The sequence below is a fragment of the Tachypleus tridentatus genome, chromosome 1 (assembly GCF_004210375.1).
Source record: "Tachypleus tridentatus isolate NWPU-2018 chromosome 1, ASM421037v1, whole genome shotgun sequence".
Lineage (NCBI taxonomy): Eukaryota > Metazoa > Arthropoda > Merostomata > Xiphosura > Limulidae > Tachypleus > Tachypleus tridentatus.
Window position 1 is genome coordinate 166,680,704 of NC_134825.1, and position 14,214 is coordinate 166,694,917.

The 14,214-nt window shown below is 34.0% G+C and overlaps 1 protein-coding gene across 2 annotated transcripts in view; it reads right to left on the minus strand.

Annotated features, from left to right (window-relative positions):
• The window catches only part of Fim (plastin-2 fimbrin), a 53,596-nt gene that overhangs the window by 37,743 nt on the left and 1,639 nt on the right, over positions 1–14,214 (minus strand). The window contains exons 1-2 of one of the 2 annotated variants that reach the window (XM_076462722.1): positions 11,760–11,848; positions 2,237–2,350 (exon numbers count right to left, since the gene is read on the minus strand). In XM_076462722.1, the coding sequence (XP_076318837.1) occupies positions 2,237–2,275 (39 nt within the window). In that variant the 5' untranslated portion in view covers positions 2,276–2,350; positions 11,760–11,848. Of the gene's footprint in view, positions 1–2,236; positions 2,351–11,759; positions 11,854–14,214 lie in introns of those variants that run through there. The other variant, XM_076462714.1, reaches the window with a different exon arrangement.

Sequence of the window (14,214 nt, forward strand, 5' to 3'; positions counted from 1 at the left end):
CTGCCATCTCTTACTGTGTGTCTCTGATATATATTCCTTTCTGCCATCTCTTACTGTGTGTCTCTGATATATACTCCTTTCTGCCATCTCTTACTGTGTTTGTCTCTTTCTGATATATACTCCTTTCTGCCATCTCTTACTGTGCTTGTCTCTTTCTGATATATATTCCTTTCTGCCATCTCTTACTGTGTGTCTCTGATATATACTCCTTTCTGCCATCTCTTACTGTGTTTGTCTCTTTCTGATATATACTCCTTTCTGCTATCTCTTACTCTGTCTCTTTCTGATATATACTCCTTTCTGCCATCTCTTAGTGTTTGTCTCTTTCTGATATATACTCCTTTCTGCTATCTCTTACTGTGTTTGTCTCTTTCTGATATATACTCCTTTCTGCTATCTCTTACTCTGTCTCTTTCTGATATATACTCCTTTCTGCCATCTCTTAGTGTTTGTCTCTTTCTGATATACACTCCTTTCTGCCATCTCTTAGTGTTTGTCTCTTTCTGATATATACTCCTTTCTGCTATCTCTTACTGTGTTTGTCTCTTTCTGATATATACTCCTTTCTGCCATCTCTTACTGTGTTTGTCTCTTTCTGATATATACTCCTTTCTGCCATCTCTTACTGTGTTTGTCTCTTTCTGATATATACTCCTTTCTGCCATCTCTTACTGTGTTTGTCTCTTTCTGATATATACTCCTTTCTGCCATCTCTTACTGTGTTTGTATCTTTCTACTCTTATCACTTACTTTCGTTTTCCTGTTTAAGGTCATCTTTCATTTCTCACTAGAATTGGCTATTTTTTGCACTGCTGTCATCTTGGAAATCCAAGGTCATTCCTACTGCTTTGTAACATGTGAAAAAAAGTGAATAACCAAAACACAAATTGCAAGTCACTCTACAACAAGGTTAGCTCAACCTTAAATTAAAAACTTAGAAACTATATTTCAATTGGATGAAGGATCGCGCGAAGTTCAACGAATTTTTAGTTTCACTTTTATTTTTTAAAGGTGCATTTGTTTGTGTGTGTGCGTACGTGCATCATATAAATAAATAGTTGTTTTACAGTTTTTAATTAAGCACAAAGCTACACGATGGACTATATTTGTACTCTGCCCACCACTGGCATCAAAATCTGGTTTCTAGTGTTGCAAGTTCGAAGACATTCCGCTGTGCCACTAGGGGACTGTTTTATATTACACTTTTGAGAACACAATGTGAGAAAGTGATAATGACCATAATAATACTTTCTTCAATTTTATGATTAAACTATGTTTAAAAGCAGTATATAAATAGCAAGTTTATTCACGAGCTTCTGTTTAAACTCCTAAAGCAATAACAAGTTCTTTTTCACGTGTGTCTTCGTTAACGCATCTGAACTTTCAATAATTTATAGCATACATAATCGTACCATAAATACAACCTACTGAAAATATTTACCCATGATTAATACAGTGACTGGTCACTTTATTAGAACGCCCCAGTTAATAACAGGTTCAACCACCTTTTGTTGCTATGACAGCGTGGACTCGATTTGGACAGAAGCTAGATTTGTCCAACTGTAGTCTGTCGGTTTGTTGAATTTCGCGCAAAGCTACACGAGGGCTATATGCGCTAGCCGTCCCTAATTTTCGTGTGTAAGACTAGAGGTAAGGCAGCTAGTCATCACCACCCACCGCCAACTCTTGGGTTACTCTTTTTACCAACGTACCGCAGAATTGAATGCCACAGTATAACGTTCCCATGCCTGAAAGGGCGAGCATGTTTGTTGTGACGGAGATTCGAACCCGCTTGTAATCTGTTGTCGAACAATATAATTTAAGATTTCTTCAACGAGGGTTACGATGGCAAAGTAATGTTTAGCTAATCCCAAATGACCCAATTGGAATGAGACACGGCAAACGTGGTGACCAGTTTTACATGATCCATGTTCATGCTCTTCGAACCAAGCGCAACGTATTATTGTTACTGTCTTCGATCCGTTACTATACATCACGGAGGAAGCATTTTGACTTCAGGTGGACCTCTAGACCTTGTTTGCCCTTCTCAAAGTATAAAATGGCCCCACCCTTTACACGAATACATTTCTCCACATCATTAAACCTTTACCATCATACAATTTCAAATTTGGACATTTATTTGATCAACGTGAGAAGATAAAGCACGATATATCGCATGACTCCAATCGTTCATTGTCCACAGTTCTGATCGAAGTAGCAAAGAAACGGTACTTACGGACCGACCGTCTATTGATAACAGTCGAGTCCTAACCATTGTTAAAAAATTCAGTCATAGAGAGATAGCTTCACGTCCTCTTTCTTCGTCAGTTATTGACAGCCGAATATTTTTCTACAAATAAAAATTGTCTTTAAACTTCAATTTTTAATAGACATCTTTTAAAGTTGTCATAAAAAGAACTACCTTTGGTTAAAAAAAAAAACTTTTACTTGACAAAATCATTACGCCCCTTTAACAAAATACACCATTTCACTGACAGGGGAGAACAAGAAATCTTACCAACATTAATGTTGGGAGAAAATAGTGAAAATATTTATAAATGGATATTTTGTAAATATACGTCACTCGCTTTAAGAACATACTAGTAGTCCATTATAATACAGTACGGGAAAAAACAACCACCTCACAACGTAACAGGGTTTAAACCAGGGTTCTTCAACTCACAAGTCGCAGCACAAAACTGGGCCGTGAGAACATGTGAAACAACTACAAACTTACTCTAAAAATTGGTAATTGTTTACGTATTCAAAATTAGTTACATAGTAAGTTTAAAAGACAACTTTTTTTTTAAATTACTGATTACGTCGCGACTTGTCAATGTTTACATAAGTAACGAGTAAATAAAAAAAAGTAGACCACTGGGCTATAAACTTTGCCTTTGTTTCAAGTTAGAAAACAACGTTCCAGGAACAAAGAAACATAACACAACGCTTTCATTTTAATGAACGCTGTTTCAGTTTACTGAAAGAGACGGAAATTTTGTACATTTCCCCCTAGTGCTTAATAAACAAAATACCTTAATTGCATACATGTATAACGCTTGCGAACAATATTCTAACATAGTTATCGATGTATATCCAATATTACTGTTATACAACCAACAAATACAAGTCAAACTTTATAAATCACTGATAGGCTTAAAAATAAGTTAAGATCAAAGAAAGCGATACAATAATATTCAGTAACTTAATTGTAACATGAAGGTATTAGCACAAGTTACGACAACGATAGAAAACAACCACCAACCAAACACAAAGTTATAGGTGGCTGTCGCCACAAAAATATAGCAAAATAGTTACAAAAACATTGGAAATAAATATTAGTATATTTTGACAGGTTTATGTGGAAACACGATGTTTTCTCTGCTACTTATAAAATCAAAAAGATAGTGTTTGCCAAGTACAAATTTAACATTTTCCAGTGGTTGCACAAAACATTTTGCGAAAACTTGGAAAGTGATAACAAAAACAACGTTCTTCAACGGTCAAAGAGCAAGGTTACGAAGGTAGCAAGCAGACACTTTTCTGCGCAAACTCGTAGAGCGCATAAATTAAGCATGAAAAGTTACAAACAAACGTTAGTTTCATGGTTTAGCAAAAATAATGTTGAAATGTGAAGACGCACAAATGATATATTTTGGATCGGTAGGGGTAATAAAAATAAGTGTTAGAAAGTACAAAAATATAATCTATAGTCGGTTGGAGTACAAAACATTTTCTAGGTATTAAAGGGTAAAACATACCGATTATTACGGTTCGTAAATTTAAAGGAAAACTGAAGAAAAACTGTAATATAGATCACCACAGTCCACTTAGTTTTACTTAACTTTATCAAACTTATTAGTTATAATGTTTAATATATATTTTAAGATTAATATTAAAGTTACAAAAATATAGTGCATTTTTAATATACTATACGGACTTGCGCCAGAAAAAGTAAATTATTAAAAATCATGGCCGAAAACGTCTTCAGTTAACAACAGTGTTGGTTTCCACTCGTGAGTAACTGAAATCTTAACACGTTTTAGTTTCCAAAGGTAATGTTTTAAAACAATAAGTATTTCTACTTGGGTTGTTATGTAGGCTATCTTCTTTGATGTGTCAGTTACACTTCAACTTATTTTTAGCTTTAACCTAAAGATATTCTAATTTGTTTGTTGTTAATTGCAAAGCTACACAATGAGCTATGTGTGTTGTCTCCACTATAGTAATGCAAACCCAATTTTTAGTAGTGTCGTAAGTACAGACTTACTGCTAAGCCACAGAGGATTTTACTTTTAATTACAAAAAGTAATTACTATATAATTAAAAATTATTAAGAATGTTGTGGTTCGTATTATATCCATTTTTACAGTGTTATCCGCTTCGTTATAACACATACACGGAGCTCACACAACACCACAATGCAGAGATCGTTCCGATATCGAATATTTTATCGCTGGAAGGATAACGTCACGTGCGAAGCACGATCGGGACGGAAGTGAAGGCGTGTTATTCGAGGTAAGATTTATTTCCAAACCGTAATGAAAGCAGTAACTTCCCTGACCTCACAAATACACATTTTGCCATATAAATGTAGATGTATATACATGATTCACAGTCGCACCTACTTCCGCAGTCTATCCTGTTTGGTCCGTGTTACAAATTACAATAAACAAATAAAAAACAAAAAATGCTTGTCACAGTAAGGGAAGATGTGAACAGTGCACACGAATACGAAACAATCTGATACAGTTAAAATATATTAATTGAAATCACAGTTAACCACTGACTGAAACACGAGTAGATTACAAGTTCAGTTCAGTTAAGTTAAGAGTTTTCAGATTCAGTGTTAGCGATACTGCAAATATTAGCCTAAAGTGGATAAATGTTCGTGAGAGAGTACACATGAACTCACAAAAATAATATATTCTTAATTAAGCCATATATACTTGATATTATTTTTGATTTAATGTTTTACTCTTGTACTCGCTAACGCCCCCTTCCCGCGAACCTAAATCGTTTCCAGTAAGATCAGCCACCTCTCGTAATTATTCTGGTGTAACAACGTATTCTATCGTTGGGTTTATTCTTTTGGACCATTTTGTAAAACTAATGCAAAGTCTGAATTGTCCATTTCTCTAAATTCTATAAAAAAACATTATAATTCTTTTGAGTGAAACATGTGGTCCTTTTTCTCGAGGCAAGGATTACAGATCCATACTCCGTCACCCAGATAAATTCAAGTCTCCTCAGCATGAATACCAAAGCAATACTTCATTTTAGAAACTAATTTTAGCACTTCCTGAGTAAAGTCCTGTATGACACCATCCTTTAGATTATAACACTCCTTCCAGTCACTATATGTAGATTTCTACCTTAATAACTCTTAATAAAAGTAAGTTACTTCTTGATGGTACAGTGATTACTGTTCTTGTTGTCACAGAAAGTTTAACCTCTAATGTAGTAACTGACAGTGCACAGGGATTTCCTGGTCATAGTCTGTAAAGCTTACCACACAACAATGTCAACATGAAGACAATCTCATCATGTTCTTCTTCAAAGTCGATTACAAACCCATCATGAGACAAACAGAAGTTTCTTACAGTAAGGTAACTTCTAACTTACCTAATTGCTGTTTGTATTACTTAGTTATGAACTATTGTTTTAAAAGCATAGTACTCTAAGATACCTTTTTTCGAACTTAGATAAATATCAGTTTCAACATCTATCTTTATACAGTTTTCAATTCTATTATGTATCCATCACGTAAAAATTAAATCCTTTCAACATTTTCTAGGCCCCTGTTTTTCAAATTCAAACAAATTTTTGACAGTTTTAACAATCTGCTAGATTCTGATGCTATTAAGATCCTTCCAAAGTTAAATGGTATTACCCACTACATTTGTTTTGTTTGTTTTAAACTTTGCACAAAGCTACATGAGGGCTATCTGCATTAACAGTCTTTAACTGAGCAATGCAAGGCTAGAGGGAAGGCAACTAGTCATCACTACACACCACCAACTCTTGGGCTACTAGTTTACCAATGAATAGTGGGATTGAGCAAATATTATAATGCCTCCATGGCTGAAATGGCAAGCATGTTTGGTGTGATAGGGATTCAAACCCACAACATTCAGATTACAAGTGCCTTAACCATCTGGCCATGCCAGGCCCTTACGCATTGTAATAAAGAAAACTGTAAGTAAATATCTAAATTATTTACATAAATAACAAGAAAAAGCATTCCCAAATAAACTTTTTAAAATCTTACTAATATTTTTTATTATCATAAAATAATCTGTCATAGGTTTCCTAAGAGCTTTTTTTACTTCAATATAAAAATCCATAATTTTTATGAATACATTTACCAAACTCTTATTTTCAAATAAGAGAGAAACTTTTTTATAAAACCATATAAAAATTACTTCTTGAATACAAACTTTCGAAACATTTTTCAAATGAACTCCAACATTAGATTTCAATTTCTTGTTAACACCAGTATTTCCAGACCTTCCAATCTATGCAAATTTCAAGATTCTGAAATCATCTTATAAAAATAAAATGCCAATGAATTTCTCAAAACAAGTGTTTTAATGTCAGGTTGAAAAGTTCACATTTATAAAAAAACTAAACAAAAGAAAGAATATGTCCAAGATTTACTTACAGAAATCAGCTAATATAAATTCCATGAATTACACAAATGATTAGCGATATACTTTGAATGGTATTTGTATAGCATAATCATTTAGCATTTATGCACAAATAGCGACTTTTGAAACATGCCTGCTTTAAACTGACTGAATATCCATGTATCATTAACAGTTTATACTTTCTCATCCATCAGTTAAAACCTGTTTATGTATCAATGAATATTTGAAAACCTTCAATGAAATAATTATAATACAGAGAATATATAAAACTGTGCATTTTGCAACCCAGTCAAAAATAACTGCTCCAATTCCTTTCAACAAAACAAAATGCTTCCTCCATACACAAAGAATCAGGAAATCAAAATTCTCAATACACTGTACATCAAATTTGTAAGATAACTTTGACTACCCACTAAAATCTGTTACACAAATATTTTTTCTAATAAATAAAGTGTTTCTATATAACATACAGTAAACAGTTCCTACAAAACCAGAGTTTTAGAGATAACAGATATAACCTCTAGATGCTAGCCTATTCTTCAAACTTTGGTTGGTTTTAAAAACCTTTCATTAATGATGTCATATTTGCAGATGGTTTGAATTAAAAATTTTGTTGGATAACAATGATATGGATTTGCTGGGTTATATGAAAGTTGCATTAACATATAACAACTTATGATCGTGTTGCTTGCTTTTTGTCATACAAACTCTAACATGAACAAAATCACAGTGTCAGGTGTTATATAGTCAGAGTATGAACAGAATGACTGGCAAACACAGACATTATAAACAACTCCAGAATGTCAACCAAAATACAGGTTAATTATAAACCAAAAAACACCTTCACAATGAAATACACACAGAAAAAATCTATACATTGTTTCAGATTTAAAATGCACACTACAGAAGTAAGAATTCTATCTTTGGAGAAACTACAACTACAAATTGTTCAACCATGAAGTTAGTCTTAGTGCTTAAATGTAGAGACAACATTTTTATCCCAGTAAATATAGGCCTGTTAGTTTTACATCACTTGTGGAAAACGTTTTGGAAAGTCACTTTACAAAGTTCATAATTTTATTGGATAGTCAACATGGTTTCACCGAGTGAAAATTTTACCTTACAAATCTTTTGACATTCTTTGAAAAGGTTACTGCATATGTAGATGGTGGTGTAAGTTTGGTATATCTGTATTTTCAGAAAGCCTTGCAAAAGAAAGCCATGTGTGTGTGTGTATTTATCACTTTAAATGTAACAAACAAGTTAACTAATTGGATAGAAGAGTAGCTGGATGGGAGAAAGCAGAGTATGTTTAAGTGAAATTCAGTCAAACTGGATTAGTGGTGTACCTCAGGGCTCAGTCTAAGGACGTTCCACTTTCTGATTTATGTTAGTGATATAAATCAAGATGTGGTCAATAAATTACTTAAGTTTGCAGATGATATTAAGGTTTAGAGTGATGTTAGCTGTGAAGAGGATGCTTTATAAAATGATTTAGATCATTTAGTGAGTTGGATAACTGAATGGCAGATGGGTTTTAATAATGATAAATGCATGTGGGTTATCATAATTTGAGTTTAAGTAAAATTTGGATGGAAATAACCTGAACAATGTTATGAAGGAAAGGGATCTTGGTGTAATGGTTGATCAGTCTTTTAAGCCATCCAATAGTTAGTAGTAGGGTAAATAGAATTTTAGGTTGTATCTATAGAAATATTGAATACAAGTCTAAAGATGTTACAATCTCACTGTATAGGTCACTAGTTAAGCCACATATGAAGTGTTGTGTTCAGTACTGGGCTCCTTACCCAAGGAAGGACATTGAATTGTTGGAAAGATTTCAGAAGAGGGTTAGTAGAACAATGCCTGGAGGGAGGGGTTGTCATATGAAGAAAGATTAAGATTTCTGAAATTGTTTTATTTTAATAAAAGAAGAGTTACAGGGGAACTGACTGAGGTATTTACGATTGTAAAGAAAACAGTGTTGATTCACTGTCTTTTTTTCACACTGAGGAACATAAATATAAATTGTAGCAGAGTAGAAGTCATCTTCAGTTAAAACAGTTTCATTTCTCTAACAGGGTTGGAATGGGTTGTCTTCAAATGTTGTGGAGGAAATATATTTGAACCAAGTTTAAAACTTAACAAACACAGGAAAGATAAGAGTCGACTTTACTTCTGTTACCAAAATGTATAAATTATCTCAAGTTCTTACTTTCTGACATGGAGTTTCCCAATGAAATTAAAACAAACCAAAGAAACTAGTCAACACAAATGCATTTTGAATAAACCTTTTCAACTAAAGAAACAGGATACAAGTTATTGCACTTTTTACTGAAATTGCACTACCATAACTTTATCACAACTTTCAATATTTATCAAAAAAATTAAGGATATTCACCAAGTTAAAATAAGATTTTCTTTAAAGAAACAAAACAAGTTAATTAGATTTTATATTCATACAATGTTAGTTTAAAAGATGTTTCTAGAGGTAATTTTATCAAAATATAACAAACATTTGTAATATGAATACAATTTTTATTATTCTTTATAATGATGTGTTACTGTAAGATACTGTATTTAAATAACATCAAAATTACCATAGTGACAGAAGACAACACAGCCACTAGCCAGCTCAAATTAAATGTAGTTGCTTTTTAATAATGCAATTTTAGCAATCTTCTGTAGATTCCACATTTTTCGTGTTCACTCGTTTAGCTGTCAAAAACTTTTCTATGAATTTAAAACTCTGACAGAAATCTAATACTGCTCATAGGAAAGCTTAAATCTAGCTAAGTTTATATTTCATAAGATTCAAGTTCTCATTTCCACTACACAATTTCATCAAGTTCCTAACAGTTTTTAAAATGATCCAAGTCACCATTCATTTTTCAAATACTTAAGTATACTCTCTCTTAGGTTCTCACTTTTTAAAAATACTGTTTATCTCTGCACTCTTTTGATAATGTTTAAATTTTCCAAACCTGTTCACAGTATTCTATAATCGGCTTCATGAGTCTTACATGAAATAACACGAAAAACACTTATTTTCCCAAATTCAAAGTGATTTCAATGAATCCCCAAAACTGTGCTAGTTACTCCCCCCCAAGTGTAAAGTTTTTCCTTCACAGTCAAGTATAACTATTTATTTTCAATAAGTCCATTGTCTTCTCATACTCCCTTCCCAGATTTTGGTCCACGTTATTCTTAAGTGGAATGATACATTATTACCACCATGATAGATGTCACTAGTATAATAATGTTTCCTTTTTGAATTTTGCACAAAGCTACACGAGGATTACCTGCACTAACTGTCCCTAATTTAGCAGTGTAAGACAAGAGGGAAGGCAGTTAGTCATCACAACCCACTGCCAACTCTTGAGCTACTCTTATCAATGAACAGTGGGATTGACTATTATATTATAATGCTCCTATGCCTGAAAGGGCAGACATGTTTGGTGTGATGGAGATTCCAACCTACAACCCTCAGATGACGAATCGAGCACCTTAACCACCTGGTTATGCGTGGCCTGATAGAAGAATGAAGGTGACTGCTGACCATCAGGCTCATTGAGGCCACTACTCAGTCAACTAAAACTTTACCAAGATTCAAAAAGATATAAAACGTGAACATAACTCTTTACAAAACCCTTTGCTGTACAAACAACTACTGTTTTCACCAGCCCAAGTTAAATGTAACCTTGCTTATTCATAGACTCCCACAAATGATTGTACAAATCTAAACAAACTGCTTGTCATCAATGAGCCATTCCCTGAAAAAAAGTGTACATGTATCCATTTTTCCATGGCAGTAAAACAACTTATCAATATTTTTTAAGGCCATTAGTGGCTAATTTTTGGTCAGAAATTACACTGATATGCCCCTTATCTCAAGACTTTAATATGAGGCGTAGCAGACTTTTGTATGTACACTTCCTTTCATTCTAATGCAAATATTAAAAAAAACCTAAAAACTAAAACTATTGTTTTATTCATGGCTGAACAGCCATTCAAAGTTTTTATCATACACTACAGAAGTATTGATTACTGAAAAAGAGAGAAACTGCACATATACTTTTCTCTATGCACTTTAAAAATAGGCTTGATACAATATTAACAAATGTAAGATTGTCAAAATAACCATGCTCAAGATAAGATAATTGGAAATTTAAGGTATTATCAATACTTCTGACACAACAAGCATGTTGAGTTGCTGTTTATGCTTAAGTTTTAGAATATTACATCTTTGTAACTTTATAAAAAAAAAAATTATTCCTATGTTTATCAGAAAATTTTAACTGTGGTACAAAATAAATCTTTGACATTTCTTTCTGTCATTGTCCACACTTTCCAACAAAAGTAGCTATCCCCTACCACATCTAAATCCATTTATATCTTCACAATTTACATATTTGGAACAAAGCTGCAGTATAATTATAAGAACATTATATGTTTAATTATTATCTATATTTCTGGAAAGTAATTATCAAATTACGTAAGTGCCTGTGAAAACATTAAACGAACATGAGTGGCATCAGTGAATTTCGATAATTAAAAAAGTTTACGGCTGATACACAAACACTGTCAACAACATACTGACTTTTGTTCTGGTATTAAAATTGTTAATATCCAAAGAAATTTCGCTCTCAGATTCTGACAAAATACCATAGACATATAATTTTAATGCTAACTTCTATTTCTAAGACCTACAGCCAATTTAATAACATATAAATCACACCTGGTTTTGATACTTGCTTTCGACTAAACATGTATAGTTTATAAATAACAATTATGAAATTTAATATTTTATATTAATAAGAGTTTTTTCGAAGTAAATACAGCTTAAAAACAAAAATATGCCTAGCACCGATGTTAGATGTTACAGCTTTAACAAACAGCACCAGTAGTTGACAAAAAGTGTAAAACTACGGCGTACCTCTGTTACCGGTCAACGTGAACCAATCACGAATCTAATTCTCTAAATTCGAAGTAATACACAAAACGTTATAAAAGCTAAACTGGTTAAAAATAGTTTTCAAGAAATGTCTGAAATAAATCAGAAATATATTATGTGGATATGTTCTAAACTATAAAAAATATCTGACTAACCGTTTTAAACTGATCTGAGAGTTCTTCACGTTGCTCTTCTGAGAGAGTCATGCTTCTTCGCTGTGGCTCTGCCATTTTGAAAGTAGGCTTAAACCTTAGAGAATAGAAAGCTTTTATCACGTGATATGACTCACTTGCTGATTCACAAAGTATAATGAAACAACCCCGTTAGGTGATCGGGGAGACGTACCAGGTATCTCACCACCAATTTATCATATGTTTTAGTTCTCTGTATATCTGTAAAAATATATATGTCTGTTGATATAACCAAAATCATGTCGAAATAAAAAAATAAAAAACGCTGCACCAACTGAAAGGACCCCAGGGTACAAACCATACTGTGGTCTACTAGTCTTAACCTCCATTCGCCAGTCTCATATAAAGTAATAGAATAAATTAAAGTAATAAAATAAATTAATTAAGATAATATAATTGGAAATAGGAGAGTGAAATGGGTCGCTCAAGCCCACAAGTCCCAATTCTATATCACCCTACATTGCCTGCAGACAGTTGTGAGAAGGTGACTGCTCTCCAAATTAAAGAAGAAATAATGAAAACAATATTTTTATTTTGTTTTCACTATTTTTATAATAGTCTATAAAGATTTATCATAATGAATTTGTATTCACTAGCTAAGCAGTGGTTTTGCTCTGAGAGCTTGAAGAATCGCGAGATCTAATCAGATTCTTTTCACTCTTGTGTCTACACAGTTTCTGGCTTTTGTACTACTATATGTTTCGTCCAGTCTTATGAGAGCTGGACTATTACTGAACTACTATGTTTAGTACAAGCTGTCAAACCTTACTTGGAAACCATTTGTTTCTGAAGCACTTGTCACTTGTTTCTATGCAACTGTTGAACCTTCAGTCAGCACCAACAGTCCAGTTGACTCTGCTGTCTAGCAAAGTATGGCTTTTGTGGATCACATGATATTGTCTGAGCCATCGATACTAAGCAATAACCCTGTCTTTGCAATTATTGCTGAAATATAGACAATACATCCATTAAGACCCTATTAACCCGCAAGCAACAAGGATAAGTAATTGTTCCTCTTATCCTGGAATATGTCTAAGTGGAATTGCCATGGGTATATACTCCATAGGCAAACCTGAATTGGCTTGATCATTCACTGAAACTCAGTATAGTTGCATCACATTACCAACCCTTGCAGTAGCTGGTCAACCTTTTTCAAAGATTTAGTCAGAATGTCGTAGGCGTCTGTGCAAGACTGTCTGCCTGGAGAATGCCACTAGATTTATCACTGAAGACTTCTTCCTTTCTGATGGCCAGCCCAAAGTTATAATTTCATCTTCCTTTCTGATGGCCAGCCCAAAGTTATAATTTCAAACCTAGTTATCATAGAAACTGTCTCATTGAGAATGTACCTCACATCTAGGTATTGTCACATGGCTTAATAATTATTCTCTCAATAAACTTACCCATTAGAATATTCTCCAGATCTGCAGATGTTACTACTGCGTAAACTTTCTAATGCAATTATCACAGATAATACACGTAGACAGGTAGTCCTTTCGTGCCTATCTTCTTCTGAGTCTTGAATTCGGCCTAACAAACTACCCAATTATTCACAGGGTCACATCAGTGATGCACGACATAGGTGGCTGTCTCCCATATGGGTGATCATTCCTAGCTTCAAAGTGACAAGATACTTGTCATAAAGACCTGTATGACCCCAGATATCATGAGCAACTGTTAAGGTCATGGGAAACCATTCAGTCAGAAAGGTACATCGCTATAAGATTCAATCTTCATCCATGGGTAGATATTATAGATTATATATTAATAGCATAGCCAGCCTTTCTTTACAGGTTGCTTGTGGTCTGAACCACAGCTAGAACTGTAGTGCACTGACTGAGAAGACCTCCTCTCACGTCTCAGACTCGCCAGGCACCAGTCAACTTCAATAACTCTCAGTCATCCAAACTCCCCTTTTGCAGAAATTGATTCTCAGAAGTACTGTTCACTCAAATGATCTTGGTGCTCCAGACAAAACCAAATTCCCTAAGTTGTGAGGTTGCAAATTTACCACTGGCATTGACCTTTGCAACATTAGTAAAGGTCATATTTCAAGAAAAGGACGTATTTTAGATGTGCCAGATTTTTTTTTTCCTGTAACTGTCTCTTTTCAGCAGTAAACTCTTTACTCTTTGTTGTAAGTGTGACTTTGTCCAATATCAATCATTCTACCAGGAAAAGGCCCGGCATGGCCTAGCGCGTTAAGGCGTACGCTTCGTAATCTAAGGGTCGCGGGTTCGCGCCCGAGTCGTGCCAAACATGCTCGCCCTCCCAGCCGTGGGGGCGTTATAATGTTACGGTCAATCCCACTATTCGTTGGTAAAAGAGTAGCCCAAGAGTTGGCGGTGGGTGGTGATGACTAGCTGCCTTCCCTCTAGTCTTACACTGCTAAATTAGGGACGGCTAGCACAGATAGCCC